The 21,515-nt window shown below is 34.6% G+C and overlaps 1 protein-coding gene across 8 annotated transcripts in view; it reads right to left on the bottom strand.

Annotated features, from left to right (window-relative positions):
- The window catches only part of BIRC6 (baculoviral IAP repeat containing 6), a 231,373-nt gene that overhangs the window by 28,371 nt on the left and 181,487 nt on the right, over positions 1–21,515 (bottom strand). For 7 of the 8 annotated variants that reach the window (XM_028117286.2, XM_028117287.2, XM_028117288.2 and 4 more), the window contains 2 exons: positions 12,950–13,160; positions 543–688 (listed from right to left, as the gene is read on the bottom strand). In XM_028117286.2, the coding sequence (XP_027973087.2) occupies positions 543–688; positions 12,950–13,160 (357 nt within the window). Of the gene's footprint in view, positions 1–542; positions 689–3,427; positions 3,601–12,949; positions 13,161–21,515 lie in introns of those variants that run through there. The other variant, XR_015768921.1, reaches the window with a different exon arrangement.

Here is a 21,515-nt window from a genome sequence, read left to right as displayed (position 1 = left end):
TCACAATTATCTTCCTATTGTACCCATTTGAGAATAAAAGATTTCTATTTCATAAACATAACTAACTTATAGGGCTAAGACCCTTATCAACTTTAAAGCTTAAATTCTTAAAATGTTAATTAGTTTTATCTAATCAGGCAAAACAGAAGTAAAACAATAGATAATACAGAATTATTTATATCTCCTATTGCTAAGACATGAAAATACCAATTTAAACTATATTCTCACACATTGTCTTCATGTATTCTTTCTTATCCAATACAATGGCATTTTCCAATTTCATAACTACCAACAAGAAGAAGAGAAAATCAGGATGCATGTTGTTAGCCTACCGAATCTAGTATTAATCATACATAATAGAAGTAAATATTTTAAAATTAAAGGCTATTCATGATTAATTTGAAAACCTGACGTCAAAATTTTTAGGTAAAGGGACTTGCTTGAAAACCATTAACACAGAAGAAAAAGAAAGGAAGTTTTCAGAAGTAAACGAAACATCTCCGGATCCACAGAAAAACAGCAGAGAAGTGGCAGTGCTATACCTTGATTGGCCTGCCGCAAACTGGTGGTAGCTGCATGGACGATCTCAGCAGTCTTCTGGATGTCTGGTACCAACAGCGTAAGTCCTTCTGGTTCTTGATCAGATGCATCTGGTTTTACTCCTGTTTTAACATTTTCCCTTTTAGATCTGAATTTTTTTTTTTAATATGGAAAGAAATGCAAGGAAAATGAAGATTTTTAGGATTGAAAATTAAGTACCTCCGTAAGTAAAAAAGTGGTTAACAATCAGAAGGATAGTGTCATTTCATTTGACATACATATGATATATAGCAGAAGAGGTTTAAACTATAATTCATTGTTGCTTCTGAAGTCATATAATCATGCCTAGCATAATAAATAAAGTTTTGGGTAGGTTTTTCCTTCAAATGCAATAAATAAATAAACAAATAAACATTGTAGAAACACCATACTGTAAGAAGACCCAGATACCTGATACGTCCTTGGATTCACACTTTTAAAAACACACTTTCGCTAATTATAAATACCTAGAAGTAGAAAAATCACTTCTATTATCTAAAAGTAACAGAAGTCTATCCTCTGTCTTCTAAGACTTGGGAATCAAAGGACCATATGTAGTTTTTCACCTTAATAGTATTTGTATTTCACTCACAGTAAATGTATTAATTTCCAAGGGGAAAAATAAAAGAAATATTCCAGAGTTAAACACAGGTTCACCGCTAGGTATCTTAATATAACGTGCTTTTATACATCGAAACTGTATTTAAACACTAAGTTTTAGGGCATAATCATTTTAGAGGCATTAGCTATTCAGGGTCTAAAATGTACCCAACCTTATATCAAATTTTACATCATAATAGGATGTACTACAACAATGTCTCAGTCTATAAAGCATCAAAATGTTTCTTTAAATTTTCTAGATGAATACAGAATTTTATCATAACAGTCACTGAAAATAACAAGTGAATATCAATATCCTTTTTTCTATTTCAACTCTCAGCATATATTATTTACATAATAATCATTATACTATTGTTTAGATACTAAAAATTTATATCTTATATACTAAAATTTACATCTTTGTTAACACATTAAATAGATAATACAAACTGAAATCACATATAAATAAAGTTGTTTAAAATATTCATGCTAAGGTATGATCTAGACTACACATCACTTATTTTTCTAGTTTGTATATACCTACCAACAAAACAACTTGGCAATTTTATTAAAACAGTATTTCACAAAGTGGGCATGGAGCCTTAGAGAACTATACAAAGACTGACAAAAGGTAGACGAGTCCTTAACAAAATGATATGGTTATTTATGTATAAATGAACTGTTCCTTATCACAAAGACAAAAATCTGCTCAGAAGCAATTCAGTGCTTAACTTTAGGGAGATAATAAGAGGTAAATTAAGAAGTGCCACTCAGGTGGGTAGCAAGGGTAAACATACATAATACTGCATGTGTTTTGAATCGATTCCCATAGTGTGTGAAAAAACGAGTATCCACAGACATTTTTAACTATAAGGTATATATTGCTTAACCTGGCAAGATGACTTTATGTGTCACTGGGTTATTGCCTTTTCTCCTATGCTCTTATCTTCCCTGAGGTATAAGAAGTCACAGAGAACACATGGTCAACTTTCCTTTGTCACTCAGGACCATTTGGTAGATGTTATATTGCACATCATTTCAGTCATCAACTCCTGCATGTGTACACGTGTATATGAACATATACGTTTGTATGTATATGTAAGGAGAATATAGTGAATGAGTATTTTAAGATTGAAATAGCGGCATTTTAAGTGCTAGAATCAAATAAGATATTGGGTCTTTTATAGCTATGAAATAAAAGTTGAGATTTTCTTAAAGATATAATTATGGTAGATAAGCTCCAACAGATTCTCAATTTCTGCATTTACCAACAGCTATTCACAATCAGTGACAAACAATGAGGGCCAAGAAAAGTACATAAGCTGCTTGACAGTACTCCTTTTGTATTTATGAGGACTCTCTCTCCCTGCCAATTGTAAATGATTCTTCCTCTAATACCAGGGCTTAAAAAATTCTTAAGTAATAGGGCCACTGACCATAATAGGAAAACAACAGTAAGTAGTTTGAAAAACCAGAAGAGTTATGGTTAAAGCCATAATAAAATAAAAGATGGTTTCCTAAAACCTGTCATCAGTTGATCCATTATACACTCAATAAAGACTTCACTTAAGAAACACATCTTGCCAAGCAGAGAAGAAAGATATGGAAGTGAAGCTCATTTTTCCAGAATTAGGGTACTTTTTCCTTGAAGAAATAAGAATGTCTGGAATGGACAGTAAACTGCATCAATGCAATTTAGAGCAAGTTACCCTTGGAAAAAGTACTCATTCTAAATTTCAAGCCCTATACATGAATACCAATTTCCTAATTCCAGTTCTTAAAAGATGATTAGTAGGAGACATTCCTATTATTAAAATAGTTCAAACAGGATGGTAAATTTTATATATTTTTTGACCACCAATTTAAAAAAATGTTAAGTATAAAAATCTACAAAAGTTTAAAAAATGTTATTTTTTATATCAAATGTGTGAAAAAAATGATCTTATAGATCTCATTTTGAAGATAATGGTTAACTCATAAAACAGATATATTTTAGACCTTTACACCAGGCTCAAATGAGAAATTTTTACATGAATCATCTTCTTGACAAAAACATACAGGAGAAAAAGGGAGAATGTCCAAAAGGCAAGAGTACTTCAAATATATGAAGAACACATACTCCCTGCCTACTGATGACTACAACTAGTCATTGTCTAATATTAAACTACAGCCAGTAGTCTCTTTTCTATAAAAGTTGCAGGTTACTGTCAACCCATATGTAGGCCCAGCTCATGAAAAAAGGCCATACCTTAGCTCACATCCTGAAGTCTGTGGGAAAAGCTATTTGAGTTCAAGGCACCTAGCTGGAAGTAGGTCTTTGAGACTGACAATGGATCCAACATGGTAAAAGCAATCAGCGACGGCCGCTACCATGGTATCCGCTGCTTTGTGCATACGTTGAATCTGGTTGTGATCACTGCCCTGAAGAAATACGAGGAATCAACTGAAGTTTCTACTATTGGCACAGAATTATCTGCAAACATTTTCCACTATGCTGTGAATTCCAACTAAACGGCTAATAAATTAAGCAAATGTTGGCTCTGTGACATATAATCTGAGCTAGGATGTGAGCAAAATGGGTAAATCTTTCTTGTAAAAAAAAACAAAACAAAACAAAACCCATAACTCAACATTCAGTTATAGTGACCTGCCTCTGCTAACACTATCACCCAAAATAAGTTGGATTTTTGTTAAGACTAAATGCAAAATATCAGACTTATGTTCTTTTATAATTTGTAAACTGAAAACAGCTTAATACAGCTATTTTCTTGGTAGAACATTAGGAAAGATCACCTCCATTCCCTGCACTGCTAATTCTGAAGTCAAAACTATCACACAATTGAAATAAATATTTAAAAAGCAGAGCCATGTTGAAGAAGTAATCTGCAGACAACATGCTGAAATGTCCAGATTCCAGAACTATTACCATCTTAGAGGAAGATTCTAAAACTATAAGCAAATGAAATTTCTACATTTTTCTGTAAACCAATGCATCATATAATACCCCACTTTGCCAGGGATTAAAGTCCAAAATAAATTAAGATTAAAAGTAAGCAGAAAGATTTTTAAAAATACTACTGTGGAGAACTATCTGCTTCTAATCATCTCCAGAAAACACGAAAATAATTCTTGAAATGCACCAGTAAATGGAGCAAAGACCTCTTTAAGATGAATGCTTTCCACTGTTAGTTTAAAGTTTAGTTTTTAACTGATTCCCTTTTGTTTTTAAACTCTTTCCAAATGGAAGTACCAGTTTTAGTTTTCAATTTGATTTAAAATTGAAAATAAAATCTTCCTTGTCTTGGGAAGCATAAATGAGCACTATAAGAGAAGGAAATATTCAAAACAGAAGTATGAGAAGCCTTTAAAAATAAGTCTTGATTTCTAGATGAGATAAAAATATAATTTTTAGGTCAGATTAAACATCACAGGACAAAATGAAGGTACTGTGTGCTACTGTGGAATGGAGTAGCCACAAATAATATGCTTCACCAAGAGATAATCCAATTGAGGCAAATAAAAGATAGTAAAATAAATGTTGGCACTGCTGTCTCCATCACTGAGTAAAAGGCTGATGAACGACTAAACCTGTTCAAGGTCACCAAAAAAAGAAACTTAAAAAAACATATATATATGTATGGTTACAACAAATGCTTCCTGGCTATGAAACCAGGCCTCTTTCATTCTGTAGGTGTTAGAGGTAGAGGAAAAAAGAGGAGAAACTAGGAAATGTTTTTCCAACAGAAACAAAAGCAGGAGGCTGGAACTGAAATTCTTTATTAACTGACTGAAGCCCTAGAGGAACTAGCTTAAAGCAGTTATAGTAAGAATCTGAAAGAAAATACGCCTTTTTAGCAGGTCAACTCAATCTTAGTGCTTAGTTAGATCAAAAGGAACCGGATATTTCTACAAGAGATTTCAGTTACTTTTGAATATGATGAACTTCTTTGCACCAGGAAGACGCTTTGAGATAGCTAAGGGAACCAACAATAAAGGATGGCTGCTTCCTTGCTGTTCAAGAGGAGTGCAATGTCCAGAGCACCTTACACTCAGCACAGAGGCATTTGGGTCGCATCCTTGTTAGCAATTCAGATTACTTGATTGATAGCAAGTCCCTCTTTCAAATTTTTGGTGAAGTATCAAATACTAAGTATACTACATAGGATTATTTGCCAGCAGCAAAAGTCCATATAGAAGATTAAAGATAAAATAATTGCCTTTGTTCCTGCTCCAAGGAAGCTATGAAGTGTCATACTTATTCAAAAGTGAAACCAAACTACTTTGGCTGTAATCTAACTTTGTGTTGAGATAACACAGGTTGGAATAGCCAGGAGAAACTGATTTTCACCAGGACTGTTATGTAAAAGCTGAAGAGGTCATATCTTCACATCAATAACCAAGAAATTTTCAGGAGTGCTTTTTATTAATTCTTTTGAGCAAGAAAAACATCAAATGGGTAAAGCTGACCCACTCCTCATGTAAGTGATAATTACATAAAGTTGCTTCCTGCTCATGTACTAGAGAGACCAAAAAACAGTGAGGGTGAGGTTTACTTCAGTAATGTAGTAATTACTACTTAGGCACAACTCAAATGCTATGCATACTTAATGAAATATGCTGCCTTTTAATGGCCTATCATGACTTGAAAATTCTTCAGGGTAATGAAAAAAGATGAGCAAAGGAAATATTAGAAAAACTGTAGAATTTGCATTATTGTATACAGTTTTATAATTATTAAAAGCAAAATTTTCAACTAGAAAATAATTTTACTTCACTGTCAACATTAAAAAAAATTATATAGCCTAAATATCTAAAGCCAGCTCGAAAACAAGTCACCTCCCCAATTTCTAATTATTCACTGATGGATAGACTGAATTGTTCTTGGGAGTTAAGTTTAATTTAGTGGATAAATATATCTGGTTGGGACATAGAAGACATGAGTTATCACAGCTCTGCCATTAAGCATCAAAGGACCTAGAACAAATCACAGTATTTATGGACCTTGTTTTCCTCATTTATAAAAAAGAAGGATCCGAGCTACCTGAATCCCACAGAGTCCCCTTACAGCTCTAACACCTATAGATAATATGGGACAGGTTACTTATTGTGATGTGCCCAGAAGGATTTGTTACAAACTAAATCTTACTTAGCAAGATACTTCAAATTCCACAACAATTCAGAGTGCTTGAAATATTGTTTGAGATAAAGACAGTGGACATTGTCCTGAAACATAAAGCTCATACAATGTAATCCGATAAGGAATAATCATTTCATATTGTTATGTGATGCTTCAGAGATGGAAGTCTAAAGTCAATTTATAATTTTTTATGAGTTTGTTAATCACTTAAATAATAGAATAAGTTGTATTTTGGCATTTGATCAACGTGTTTTTCAAGAACCAGTTAATCCTCAAGTCTAGCCATTCTATACACATAAAGCCTAAGTGATCAATGAACTATTCTGATCAGAGGTAGCAATGGTGTATCTGGAGTAACGGTCAATTAACTTGTCTTTCTTCATAAAAATTTTTGTTTTTAATCATGAAGATCATAGGCATCAGAGACTGGGGAGCTATATGCCAGATTTATAACCTATTGGTAAGTTTTTAATGTTAAAGTCTTAAGTAGTAGTTTCATTCTCTGTCAAATGACAATAATAAATATTTTCTTGCCTACAGCATTGATCAGGGAAAACTAATAATATATAAGAACTTTTGAAACTATATGTACTACATAGAAGTTACCTCCGTTTATTTTTTATACAACTCTATGTTACTATATATTTATAACTTACCCCCCAATTTAAATCAGTTTTTATAATTCTCAAAAAAAAAGAAAGGAAATCAATAAAAGCACAGAGGCCAAAACACAAATACTATACTAACCAAAATTACTTCAAACTGGCAGAACAAAAGGAATGCAAGAAATACTCTGGTGTTCTGCCTAAGTCATCGATCTGACAGTTATGAAAATTCATTTTCACCAGATTTTGACCCCTTGTAATTGGTACAAAATTAAGTGGCAGTGACTCTGGACTTATGCATCAATGAGCAACTAATCACAGGCTGTCTCTGGCCTGTGGGTAACTCTGCTGACACCTTGTATGCATCTTTGCATTCTATTTGATACCCTCTCTCGTTCTCAGTGCGCTTTCTCACCATCTCTCTAGCTCTCTCTTTGGGTCCCTGCAGAACTGTTTCTTTCCACTGCTTGTAGGCCTAAAATTAGTAAGTATTAGACACAAAAATCATTAAAGTATAAAACTGAAGAAAAAAAGCCAGAAATTAAGACTTTGTGGGTAAAATAAACAAGAAGCCAGGAAATTTTTTCTGCATTAGGCAAGAAAGAAAGGGTTAAATACTGGTACACTGAGGACAAGGGAAAGAGGGAGTGTTTATGGTTAGGAAACTATGTAACCATCACCAAGGGAGTTAATTCCACTCCAAGTATAAGTCCTGTGTGCATAAATATTTAACTCTTTGTTCTTTACAGGTGCCTAGGATGGCCGTGGACAAGCAAAGGAAATGCAGCTTTTTATCATTTTGGAAGTCCACTAGTAGGTGGCTTTTGAACAATGTCTCTGAAATAAAGTAATAAACTATATTATTGAAGCAAGTTAATAGAACCAATATTTATAGTTTAATTAACCATTTCCCCATTTTTGTTTATTATAAAAAATTTCAAATGAACAACAAGAAAGTACAAAGTTTCCTGATGAAAGCATCCTGAAATGCTCCAATACTGTTTAGGTTTTAAGTGATAGATCATGGAAGAAAATGGCCTAAGTAGAAAATTACATTTAACCTCATAGACACAGTTGCTTTCAAATTGATATATAACTAATGTATAAAACATGTCATCTATATTTTAAAAAATTGATTCCTGAAAAAATCCTGATGACTAATTACCTTTAATCTTGTCTATTTCAGACAAAAGCTGGAAATTGTTGAATATAAAATTCTCTATTCTGAAGTGATACACTTTTGCCTATTCTTTTGTGCTTCTAAAAAGAATGTTATTCCTGATTTATCTTAATCCAAATGCTTACTAATAATCAGTCCACAGCAATATTAGTCAGTTCGTCTGTTAACCCATTTGACTCAAATTAGCTCTATGCAGTTATACATTGTGAATCTTGAAAGGACGGGTTAGGAAAGGTGGTGGATAGTAAAAATAAAGAATCATGAAAAGAAGACTAAAAATAGTAATCATCTTTAGGAGGCTCTCAATGCAAGTTGTACAGTAAATATTTAACAAATACCTAAGGAATGGTCAACTTTAAGCCAGAAAAGAGGAATATAATAAATCAGAAGTACTACATTCACTCCCTAAGTAGTGTTCTGGTTTCCAGCAAATATCAACCCCATCAGAGTCCTACACCAGTCATCAAACTAGCCTCATCCATAAGAGGTAATCATTTTATTAAGGTATAATTATAATTGAAGGAAATTTGAAACATGCCTTAGAGTCTATTATTTCAAAAATTAAAATTCAGAAGCTACTTTTCAGATACATGTATGTGCATTGATATATACATGCATCTATAATTATATCTCATACACACAATAGCAAAAACTCAGTAATTACAGAACTACTAGGCATAAAAGGCATTCCCATGGTGTTGTGCCACCGTGGCAACAACTCTAGTTCTTCCTCTAAGCAGTTATTCTTGTTCGAGCCTTCGGGTATATAGAAAGTTGGGTAATGAAAATCTGATTAGATCTCTGAAATCCTTTCAGTAGCTCATCACCACACTTAAGAGCAAGTAACTCTAAATACACTCCTTTTCACCTTTGAGCTCCTGCTTTCCTCTCTAGCCTCATCTCCCACCCATATACTATATCTGGTCATACAAAATTTCTTTAGGTTTCCCTGAATATGTGATACTTTCACTGCTAACATTATTCTCAGTTTGGTATACCAGCCCACTGCCCCACTTCATTCAGCTAATTCCTACTGATTCTGTAGGTCTCCAAATCAGGTTTGATTCTTCAATAATGTCTTATACTTCTAATATGCCATTTTAATTAAATTAAAACTATCAAGTTATCGTTAACCCCATTTATCGGTCAGTCCCTTAGAAAAAGGACCCAATTTTCTTGCTATGCTCCCATGAATGTTCAATAAACATCTGTTAAATGTTTAAATCAGGCATGCTCTTGTGACCGGGCCAGCTCTCCCCTATCTAAATATAATCACAAATTTCTAACATACAAATTAAGTAATAGCCAGGTAAATGATCTGCCTTTTCAGTTTCTTAAGAGTATCTTTCTGTTTGCTCTTATAGGTTTCCAGCATGGTTGGGAGAGAGTCAGCTCACTCATATAATTTCCTTCATTCTTTGAATTTTGAGATCAAAATCACTTGGGACAGAATAATCTCAATCAGGTTATTCCCAGCAGGAGAGTAAACTTCTTTTCAGTACTGGGATAAAACACTCTCATTTTTCTCATCCATAAAAGGAAGATAAAAAATATAATATACACAGAAGAAATAATTTCAATGAAAATCATTATATGTAACCACAATCATAATCTAGATACCTTTTTTGCAGAGTACACAGCAAATCTATTTTTTATTTAAGATAACGAAATGGCTAAACATATTGAAAAAATTTCATTTGAAGGGAAAAAAATTGCATGCCCTTTGTGTATGCTTGCTTTAAAAAAACGTAACAAATGAGAAGTTAACAAGAGGAAACAAAGGCAATAAACTATAAAAACATAATTAGTAAACAAGTACTTGCTCTTACTTTACTTAAAAAAAAGAAAAACTATACTAAAAAGAGGTACTTTATTCACCCTTACATTTCTTACTGAGAGCGGAGACAAAAATAATGTAAAAATTTTCTGAGCTGAGATACACCTACGTGTTATCTTTAAAGCCACATCTCCAAACCCTGATAATGCAACAGAACAGATCCTAAAAGTGATCAATGAACAAAACATATTTGCCTTGACCATTATCTTCTCAAGAGTATCATGGGTTTTTAAAAAAAATATGTTGGGCTGGGATAGGCAGGTGGGGGGAGAGGAAGTTTTATACTTTCAAATGGTGTTAAAATTGAACTTAGCCGATTTCTGTGGGTATAAACTCTATAAGGAAACTGGACTATGCTGCTCACCTTATTAGAGTTCTATTATAATGAAAATATGAAAAGAAATACATTTTAAGTCCTGACAGGTTAGAAGAGAATAGATTTTATCCCCTCTCTGTGTGAAGTAGAAAATGAATCCTCAATGTACTACTAAACCTGAAAAGGCAAGTAGGGATATTATAACATGTATGTCTTTGCTGGTTTTTTTCTAACAGATGCTGTAAAATATAATAGATATCATGAACAACCCTAAGGAGAATATTCATCAAATCCTAATGTAAAACTCACTAGCATTGTTTCTTCATCACTAAAACAGTTATTAAAGATAGTTACTGTACAGAGTCACCATTAAGATAAAATAATGTAAATAAAATGAACTCTGAACAGTCATTATGATCCTTACATGTATGTTTCACTGGTACAGACTTTAGAGGTGTGAAGTGCCATTTTTCTTATTGAAGAAGGAAAGAATTCCAGTAGAAAAAGTAGAAAAACAAAAAGCTCCAAAATGAAACTCAGTTATCCTCTAACTGAAATTATATTTTTATAGTGAATCATCAATACATTTTATACATAAGTCAAGTTTACTTTTATTTTATTTTTTTAAAAGATTTTATTTATTTATTTGACAGAGAGGCGAGAGCAGGAACACAAGCAGGGGAAGTGGGAGAGGGAGAAACAGGCCTCCCGCCAAGCAGGGAGCCCGATGCGGGGCTCGATCCCAGGACCCAGGGATCATGACCTGAGCCAAAGGCGGACGCTTAATGACTGAGCCACCCAGGCGCCCCTCAAGTTTACTTTTAAAAAATAATACTATGTATGTTATAGAAACAGGAAATATATTAACTTAAGAAAAGCAACAAAAAAGGTGCTTTAAGTATACAAATTCTGTTTGCTGCAATAAGCATCCTCCATAATTACCTTAGAATTCAACACACTATAACTCCATTTTTGTAGGATCCAATAGAAATTGTAGCTTAAGGAAATACGTAATATAAACAGTTCTTATTTTAATGGTCTTATTTTCACACTTATACCACCATAAATTTGTGATATTATTTTTAATGAAAGTGATAATTACAGCTACATTCCAAATCTTCACACAATTTTTTCATCTAAGAAATAAAATTGCTCCTGAGAAAAAACACTCAAGGTTTCAAAAATTTTCAATTTTGTTATATTGCAGCTAGTACAATACACCTCAAAACACAGAAAGATGAGGTACAGAAACACAGGGCAAGATTCCCCTAAAAATATACAAGGGAATTTCAAAGCACTGTATATTTTATATTAATTGCTTTGTCAAGAACTATATGTTTATTGTACAATAAGGAACAGAGATGGCGAGGGTAGAGATGGGATGTTAAATTAGATGTTCCTCAATGAGACATTAGCTCAATTAGAAAATTAGACCTTCAGTTCAATTTTGATAGGACACTATTGCCGGCTGCCTATATTACCAGTTAGATTTTTGCCACAATGAAGGATGGGACCATATATAATGTTCTCTTCTCTACAACATAAACAATCTAACCATCAAAAATTATATACCTTTACATTTTCCTTCCCTGGTAAAAGAGTAGTATGAAGCTACAGCTTTTCATTTCTACCAACTGGCTCTTCTTTAATCTCTTATCCAATTTACAATTCTTAACTGCCTGGCAGTAAGCCACCAGCTTTTAAAGTGATAGTGAGCAATAAACTAAGAGAGTCAGGATTATCGCAGCAGCTGATTTCTCCCTGAAAAAAACTGTTCTTTCAGTGACAATTCTCTGCCATCATTTGATGTATACTGTGTTTCTCAAATTTTAGTATCTTAAAAAAATAAGTGAGAATAGGTAGAACAAATATATTGTAAAGATGGTAAAGAACATTAATTGACTCAAAAGACCACTGACAAAAGAATAAATTTCCACTGGCAGTATAAATGCCTTAAAAATCATAATTTACATAAAACGACAACCACTGAACAGATTCTGCTAAGAGAAAGAAAAAAGTTTACTACGTTTCTTAAAGAGTTTTTGTTAACATCTGGATCTAATGAGGTATAAACTTAAGCCAAAAATTAAGTAAAGAATTAAATTTACCAAGAAGATAAATACTAACTTTGTTATAACTACAACAAATATTGAATCCTCTCACTTCTAAAAAGGATTACAGCATGTGTAATAACATGTATCACAATAAAACAGAAGTAATCCATAAACCCAACAATTCTATGAATCTACTGTGTGATTTCTACAAGTCTCAGAAGATGTATGTATGAGGTTATAAACTGAAAATAACCCAAATGTCCAATAACAGTGTCTACATACAATGCGTAATTGGAAGTATTAAGAACAACATCTGCCAGGATGTATTTACTAGCACTAAAAGGTGTCTTTGGACCCAATACTGACTAAAACTAGCATCCATCTGTTTAACAGGTACAATATGACAGAATTTAAGATAAACTCCATACCTATAGCTGCAAGACTACACAAGGAGAAGTCTGATAAGTCAACGTGAATAAATGTTTGAGTGCAGGATATGGTGGATACTTTTTCTTTGTAGTTTTAGGTCTTGCTTGTATGCATGTGTGTTTAATTAACATATGTCATTTAAAAAAAACCACAAAGCTATTTAAAAAAGACAATTAGATGCACAATGAAGAGAAATGAACCAAGTATACTACCTTAAACGGTTGGTGTAGGTATCAACACAGGTCTTCATTTTGGCTAATAATGTACCAACAGAAGTTTGACATTCTGACTGTTCTTCTTCCTCTTCACCACTCTCTGTAGAAAGAGGCAACAGTAGGGGCACCATGGATGTACAGGAAGCAATGGCCCGGAGCAATTCCAGCAGAGCTCGATAGAGTGGCACATGTCTCGCCATGTCAAGAACTATAAGAAGGGGAAAGCATAAAATGAGAACATGTTCAATATAAAAGTCAGTCCACAGCTATGTAACTTCTACTCAGATCTTTTTCTTTTAAAGATGTATTTTATTTATTTTGAGAGCGAATGCGCACATGCGAGCAGCGGGAAGGGGCAGAGGGAGAATCTTGAGCAGACGCCCCATTGAATGTGGAGCCTGATATGCAGCTTGATCTCACGACCGTGAGATCATGACCTGAGCTGAAATCAAGTCAGACACTTAACTGAGTGAGCCACCCAGGTGCCCTGTTTCTACTCAGATCTTTTTTTTTTTTAAGATTCATTTATTTGAGAGAAAAAGAGAGAGTGACTGAGTGAGCAGGGGGAGAGGGAGAGAATCCTCAAGCAAACTCCCCACTGAGTGAGAGCCCGACGTGGGTCTCAATCCCAGAGATCATGTCCCCAGCTAAAACCAAGAGTCAGATGCTCAACTGACTGAGCCACCCAGGCACCCCTCTACTCAGATCTTAAGATTAACTGATTACTTGGTAAATAAACTAATGCAGATGTTTATGAAGCACCACCGTTCAATGTATAATAGGCACTTCAAGGGGACAAAAATGACTAAGGCAAATAGTTGGGGAGAGGAAGAAAATTAAGTAACTAGTTATTTTACACATAAAAATGACTAAATAGCCCACATAATTTACGGCAAAAATTCATTATTAATGAAGTGGAATTTTATTTTTAAAATTAAATTGAAATGACAGAACCACGGTAGCTTAGGTAAAATAAAATATGATCACCGTTTATCAAAGGTATATAATTCAATAGATCAACTTGTTAGAAAAGTTTACTTTTAATTATTAGTTCAAATGAAATGTTTTCATAAAACTACATGCATCTGAGAATGAATTACCTACTCTAAGAACATATACTACTTCTAAGGCTTTTATAAGTTGTTTTGTTCAAGGTTTTGTGGGTTTTTTACAACAGTAATTTACTTTTGTGAAAAGAGCTAACAACTTTTTTTCTTTCTTTTTTTTTCTTTTAGCTCTATGCCCAGCATGGGGTTTGAACTCATGACTCTGAGATAAGAATCACATGCTCTATCAACTGAGCCAGCCAGGTGCCCCTAACAACTTTTTTCTAATACCCGTTATTGAATAAAGTTACTCCATAAATATTTACGGAAAACGTGCTGCTGGACAGGATGAGAATACAGCAGTGAAGAAAAGAGAAGGAAAATGAGTAAAAAATTTTTTCAGATGCTAATAGGTACTCTGACTGCTACACAAAAGATTGAAAAGGGGAAGGAGAATTGGGGGAGTACCTACTGGAGGGAGGCAAGAACTGCTTCACTGCCCACAGACCTATGCTGGGATTAGAGTATGGGGGGGTGAGGCACAGGATTCTTGAACCCTATGTGGCAACTGATTAAAACTTACTAAAATTAGTTGTGATGGTCTGACAAACAGGAAGGGCTGTTTGAAGTGATGGAGGAGTAGGGGTTCATTTCACACCTTCCAACAGTGATACAGAGGACAGGGGTAGAAAAGTATGACTGCTCAATCTTGCTGTATTTAAACTTTTACCCTCCATTTTAATCATATATAAAATTTTCATACATACTTGGTTATGTTTAAAGCCTCTTTTCCAACCCATGACCTAATATTCCTACTTACTATAATTTTATAGTATAACATAGTACACTCCACTTTTCCAGAAAACACGTTAAACCCCAAAGTTACTAATCAACAGGCATAAAACCTGACATTAATACTTGTGATATGAGAAAGCCAGACTTATATAAACAGGTAGATATGAAACCTGATAACCAATCTGGCATTATTTAATGCCCATATTCTATGACTTAGCAATATCACTTGTTACTATACACCTATAAAACACAATATAATACTGTTTTTAGGGGCACCTGGCTGGCTCACTTGATACAGCATGCGACTCTTTTTTTTTAAAAGATTTTTATTTTTGAGCATGTGATTCAATCTCAGGGTCGGAGTTCAAGCCCCATGTTGGGCATGGAGCCTACTTAAAAAAAGATAAAATAAAAAAAATATATAATACTGTTTTTAATACTGGAAGTTGGAAGCACCTGAAGGGCAATAAATTAAAGGGTTAAATACACAATAACATTCACATGATTCTTTCCTATGTAGCATTTAAAAAGAATATAGTAGATCTATATCTGAGTGAAAAAGTTTGCAAAATAATACATAAAGATGACATTTATGTAAAGAGACTCAAATATATTTTTTATGACTGGGGAACTATGTAGGAATATTAGAGGAAAAGATGAATTTCTAAACATTACTGTTATATACATGAGTAACATCTTACACTGATTATCTTGACAAATCATAAAACATTCCTGATAAATAAGTCTATTTTTTTTTTAAATTTTAATTTTTTTTTAAAAGTAAGCTATACACACAACGTGGGGCTCGAACTCACAGCCCAGAGATCAAGAGTTGCATATTCTACCAACTAAGCCAGCCAAGCACCCCAAGGCTACAATCTATTTTGACCATTTCTTTCCTACTCGACTCCTTCCCCCAGGCATATCACTTTGGTATATATACATCTAATCCTTTTTCTAAGACAATTTTTATTTCTGCGTGTGTGTAACTCCGTGGAGAGGGAATTATGGCCCCACTGTGTGTATGAGAAACTAAGATTTAGTAAATTATACAAGCAGCTAAATAGAATATAGCAAGACCAACACTGACACTGAGGTATATCTAACTCTAGACCTTTTTCGTTAAACCATGATGCCTCCTGAGTTGTCCAATACAGTAATCACTGGTCACACAGCTATTTAAATTTAATTAAAATATAAAAGAATTAAAAATTCTGTTCCTTGATTGTACTAGCCACTTTTCAGGCGGTCAACAGTCACATGAGTCCATTCTGGACAGCACAGATACAGAATGTTTCCATCATACCAAAAGTTCTCCTGGATAATGCCATCTTCAAAAGATAAATTCCGTAGATTCTGTTTACATATACAAACCATGAAAAATAAGTGGGTATATGGGCTCTACCCAGAGAGATGGGTCTTTCTCTGGGAGTTGTAGGTACCACATAGAGTTAAAGAAACAATCTCTAGACTATATTCAAAACAGCATGAATACTTTGCTTCAGGTTTATTTCAAAACCAGTGATATATACATGTATTGGATATACTTGTATAGCTAGATATAGAATACTGAGAATATTAATCATAAACTAGTACTGGCATTTTCATGTAGAGAGGACTAAGGCTGGGGGGGCAACATTAGGGTGAATTACTTTTTATCAGACATCAGTTTGAACTTTTTTTTTTTTTTAAGATTTATTTATTTGAGGGGCTCCTGGGTGACTCAAGTCAGTTAAGTGTCTACCTTTGGGTCAGGTCATGATCCCGGAGTCCTGGGATCAAGCCCCACATCCAGCTCCCCACTCAGCTGGAAGTCTGTTTTCCCCAACCCCCTCCCTGCTCATGCTCGCTTGCTCGCTCGCTCTCTCAAATGAATAAATAAAATCTTTGTTTTCTAATGTTGTTTTATTATTTTTTAGAGGGGGAGGGCAGGAGAGAGTGAGAATCTTAAGCAGGCTCCATGCCCAGCACAACCCTGAGATCATGACCTGAGGTGAAATTGAATGCTTAACTGCCTGAGCACCTCCCAGGTGCCCCAGTCTCCCAACGTTATTAAGTAATGTATACTTACAGACTTTCCTCAGGATTTGGTGTTTTTCCTAACATTCTTTTGAACAGAATTCTATGAATGTAATTTATGCTCCATATTACATTATTACTTCCATATAATCCACCTTCCACTGCTCTGCAAGACTCTACCGTTTGAAAAATTAAACCTAATACAACAAAACATGCCTTTTTATAATGTAAGTAATTAATAACATATAATCTCACATTAGAGAAGCAGTAAAATAAATTATATGATAAACTACATATTAAAGTGACTCCAAACATTAAAGTGAGAGGAGCTTATTATATATATACAAAAACTGTCTTATTAGGGGTTTCATAACAAGACACTTTGCCAGGATAATCAACAGGATTAAAAATAAAAACTAATTTTGTCCTCAGAAACAAAATAATTGAGGCAACACTGTGTGTGGGTTTTTTTTTTTTTAAGATTTTGTTTCTTTGACACAGAGAGAGAGAGAGCGCGCACAAGCAAGGGAACAGCAGAGGGAGCTGCAGAGGCAGAGGGAGAAGCAGGTTCCCCCCTGGGCAGAGAGCCCGAAGCAGGGGCTCCATCCCAGGACCCTGGGACCATGACCTGAGCCGAAGGCAGATGTTTAACCGACTGAGCCACCCAGGCGCCCCAAGGCAACATTGTGTTTTTATTAAAAGACAATAACCCTGTTAAATTAAACCTAAGATGTTCTGACATATAAATAATTTGATCCAAAGAATATGAAGAAATAATTTGACAAAGGAAAGAAATTTTATTTTTTTATTTTTTTTTTAAGATTTTATTTATTTGAGAGAGAGAGAGAGAGAGAGAGAGAGCATGAGAGGGGGGAGGGTCCGAGGGAGAAGCAGACTCACTGCTGAGCAGGGAGCCCGATGCAGGACTCCAGGATCATGACCTGAGCTGAAGGCAGTTGCTTAACCAAATGAGCCACCCAGGCGCCCAGGAAAGAAATTTTAAAGAAAATGAAAAAACACATCTCCAAATGGCATAACATTAGCTTCTCACTGATCAATTTTTAAGAATAAAGGTACAGGGGTGCCTGGGTGACTCAGTTGTTGAGAGTCTGCCTCCTGCTCAGCGGGAAGCCTGCTTCTCCCCCTCCCACTCCTCCCGCTTGTGTTCCCTCTCTCGCTGTGTCTGTCAAATAAATAAATAAAATCTTAACAAAAAAAGAATAAAAGTATAAATCACAGTACACTGATTACTAATCCCCAAAGGATAATAGCAATTATAAGCAGTGTAGTCATTTTCCTTTCTAAAACTGAAAGACAACTAAATAATACAGGAAATGATTCTGATTACATTATCAATAAATCACTGAAACCAGAAACTAACTCTAGAAGTAATCTCCCTCTAAAGGTGGCTTCACGTAAAATTTATATGAATTTAGATATAAATCTAAATGCGATATTAATTAGGACTAGTAATTAGTGGTACTTAATTGGTATTACTATAAAACTTTTAATAATGCCTTTTATTATAGGTAACTAACACCAAAGCACTAAAATTTGTTTCCTAAGCACCCAGAAAAGGACTTAGATAAGAACTGAAAAGTCTGGACTTCTAGTCTAATACTATTTTCCTGCTGCTTCTGCTTTACAAGAAAATAAATTTATACATTAAGGGAATAATCATGATGCTTTAAAAACAAAGAAAACCGGACACTTCTAAAGAGAACACTACTGTCTCAAATGTAAAGAGTGATTATGGTAACAGTAAGAGCAGATAACAGTGGGAGCACACACGCCTGGCAGGAACTGTTCTAAGCATTTTACATCTATTAATTTACTCAATTCTGACAATTCCATGAGGTAAATACTATCTTCATTTTCCACATGAGTAATGTAAAGCACAGAAAGGATGAAGAACTTGCTCAAGGCTGCATAATCAGTGAAGTGGAGAGGACAGGATGCACAAGCAGGTGATCCAGCTCTGAAGTCTACACCCTTAAGCACTAGAATATAATGCCACTCAAAAGTCACAATTTCAGAGAAAAGCACTAGCATGATTTGCTAACACAGAGAGGAAAAAGTACTTTATGCATGGGGAAAAATTAATATCGCCTTAAATTCATCCTAACAGTTTCCTTAAAGCACACTAAAAAATGCTAGTTGCCTTTAAGCTTTAATACTGTATTATTCATAACCTTAACATTTTTTTCAACATATTTTTAAAACATGGTCTCAAATTTAGCTTTCTACTGCATTCACATGGTAAAATGAAAAACTGAGCTCTTTATTTTAATTCTCAGGGTTTTTTTTCTTCTTTTTTCTTTTTTAGATTTTATTTTTAAGTAATCTCTACACCCAATGTGGAGCCTGAATCACAACCCCGAAACCAAGAGTTGCGCACGCCACTGACTGAGCCAGCCAGGGGCCCCAAGTGCCAGGATTTTCTAATTGTCACTTTGTTACAAAAAAAAACTCTGTAAGTAACACAAGGAAAACCATGAAATCATTTCCAGATATTTATAAGTTTTAAAATCTATTAAGGCATAATCAATAAAATGAACTAATTTCAAATGTGCCTTTAATGACTTATGACAATAAACATTCCTGTGTAATCACTGCCCAAATGAAGATACAGAATATTTCTATCATCCCAAACATTTTTCCTTTTTCCTTGCCTCTTTCCTCCTATTGCCAGCTTCATGTAACCACTCCTATGCTCTCTCTGTAGAAAGCAGAAAAATATCTTACAGATATTAACTGACCAAATGCTTGCCTTTTCAAACTGCTTGTCAGGACAAAGTAACAAAAAAGAAACAAACAAAAATCTACAATGATACTTTGACTAATGAAATCCCGAAAGGCAGAAATCCTCTGGTAAGAACAAAAGTACTTCCTGAAAAAAGGAGCTGTAAGCTACCCTTGCAGATATAGCATTGCATAACAGTGTTGTGCCCCCTGCTCTTTCTTTGTCAGCTGGTCACATTTAATCCTGTAATAACAGTGAAGTGTGCATGTAGAAAGAAGCAAAGTATAAAGACACCTAAGGGTTTTCTGATGCAGCTCTTCAGGGCAAAAAGAGGATTAAAAAATTCAAGATTGAAACAGTTGCTCTGTTTTGTATTCTAACAGGCAGGTTTTCTTCGTTTGTTACATTTATTGACTCCTTTTGTTCACTGAACACCCAGCCATGTTAGTTTAAAAGTACATAACTAAAAAAGAGAACATAAATTAGCTTCTCCTTAGTTTTCCAAATTCTCTCTGGCTGTATTCAGAAATAAATCTTCTTAAAAAAATAAAACAACAGGGATGCCTGGGTGGCTCAGTCGGTTAAGCATCTGCCGTCGGCTCAGGTCATGATCCCAGGGTCCTGGGATCGAGCCCCACATCAGGCTCCTTGCTCCGTGGGGAACCTGCTTCTCCCTCTGCCTGCCACTCCCCCTGCTTGTGCTCTCTCTCTCTCTGACAAATAAATAAATAAAAATCTTTTAAAAAAACACAAATAATGCAAAATTAGATTGGTAACCATGTTGCAGGTTCCAGACAAGTGTTGCTTCACAGACGCGTTAATATCTCTTAGAATTTGACCTTAAAATGAACGCACTTGTTTATGTAACTAGTTGTTAGGAAAAATGCATACATGACAAAACCTTGACATTTTAAGTGCAAAATGCATAAGAAATGATACAGTAATGAAATTTATTTAAAGTTCTTTATAGGGGCGCCTGGGTGGCTCAGATGGTTAAGCATCTGCCTGTTTGGCTCAATAGCTGTGACTGGCAAAAACATTTCTACTTAAAATTTCTATTCGTTTCAGCCTACATAAAAGCTGTAAGGGCTTAGCTAATAAACTCTCATGTCCCAACACTAGCCTTGTCTCTTCTCTCCATTTTGGTAGAAATGGCTAAGCTGTTTAAGTTCCAAATATCTCCATACTTTTATCTTCTATCACCAATCTAGGTACCTGTTCATACTTCTAGCAATACACATACAATTAGTAGATGCTACTATTTGGGAGCGCCTAGGTGGCTCAGTCGTTAAGCATCTGCCTTCGCCCAGGTCATGATTCCAGGGTCCTGGGATGAAGCCCCGAGGCGCACATTGGGCTCCCTGCTCCGCAGGAAGCCTGCTTCTCCCTCTCCCACTCCCCCGCTTGTGTTCCCTCTGTCAAATAAATAAATGAAATCTTTAAAAAATAATAATAATAAATAAATAAATGCTACTGTTTGTTATTTCTGGAGGGTGGTACATGAGGTAATCTATCTTTACTTTCTCCTTTGTGTTTTTAGGCATTGCTTAAGTTACTCATGGCATGCACAAAATGATGTCTTAGATTTGCCTTAAAATAAGCTACTATGTGTATATATGTGTGTGTTTGAAAAGAATAAAGATATAAATGGAAGCAGAGCCAAGTGTTAATCACTGATGAAGCTGAGTGATGGAGCTCATGGAGGTTCATTATGCTACAATCACTAGTTTTACAGATTTCAAGCTTTTCTATGATAAAAGATTTTATTAAGTTGTCATAGTCAGAAAAGGCAAGAAGTCTGAGAAATGTTCCAGATTAAAGGAAATGAAAGAGGAACATATGTAACACGTGATCCTAGATTCTTTGTTGGACAAAAAGCAATTTTTTCTTTGCTATAGAGGACATGATTGAGAAAACAGATGAAATATGAATATCTGCGAATTAGATGATTAGATGGCTG

Source organism: Eumetopias jubatus, unplaced genomic scaffold (genome assembly GCF_037043125.1).
Source record: "Eumetopias jubatus isolate StellerSeaLion01/CBP00866 unplaced genomic scaffold, mEumJub1_p1.0 scaffold_9, whole genome shotgun sequence".
Taxonomy (NCBI): domain Eukaryota; kingdom Metazoa; phylum Chordata; class Mammalia; order Carnivora; family Otariidae; genus Eumetopias; species Eumetopias jubatus.
Note: the sequence above shows the minus strand (reverse complement) of the source record. Positions and strands in the feature narration are given on the sequence as shown.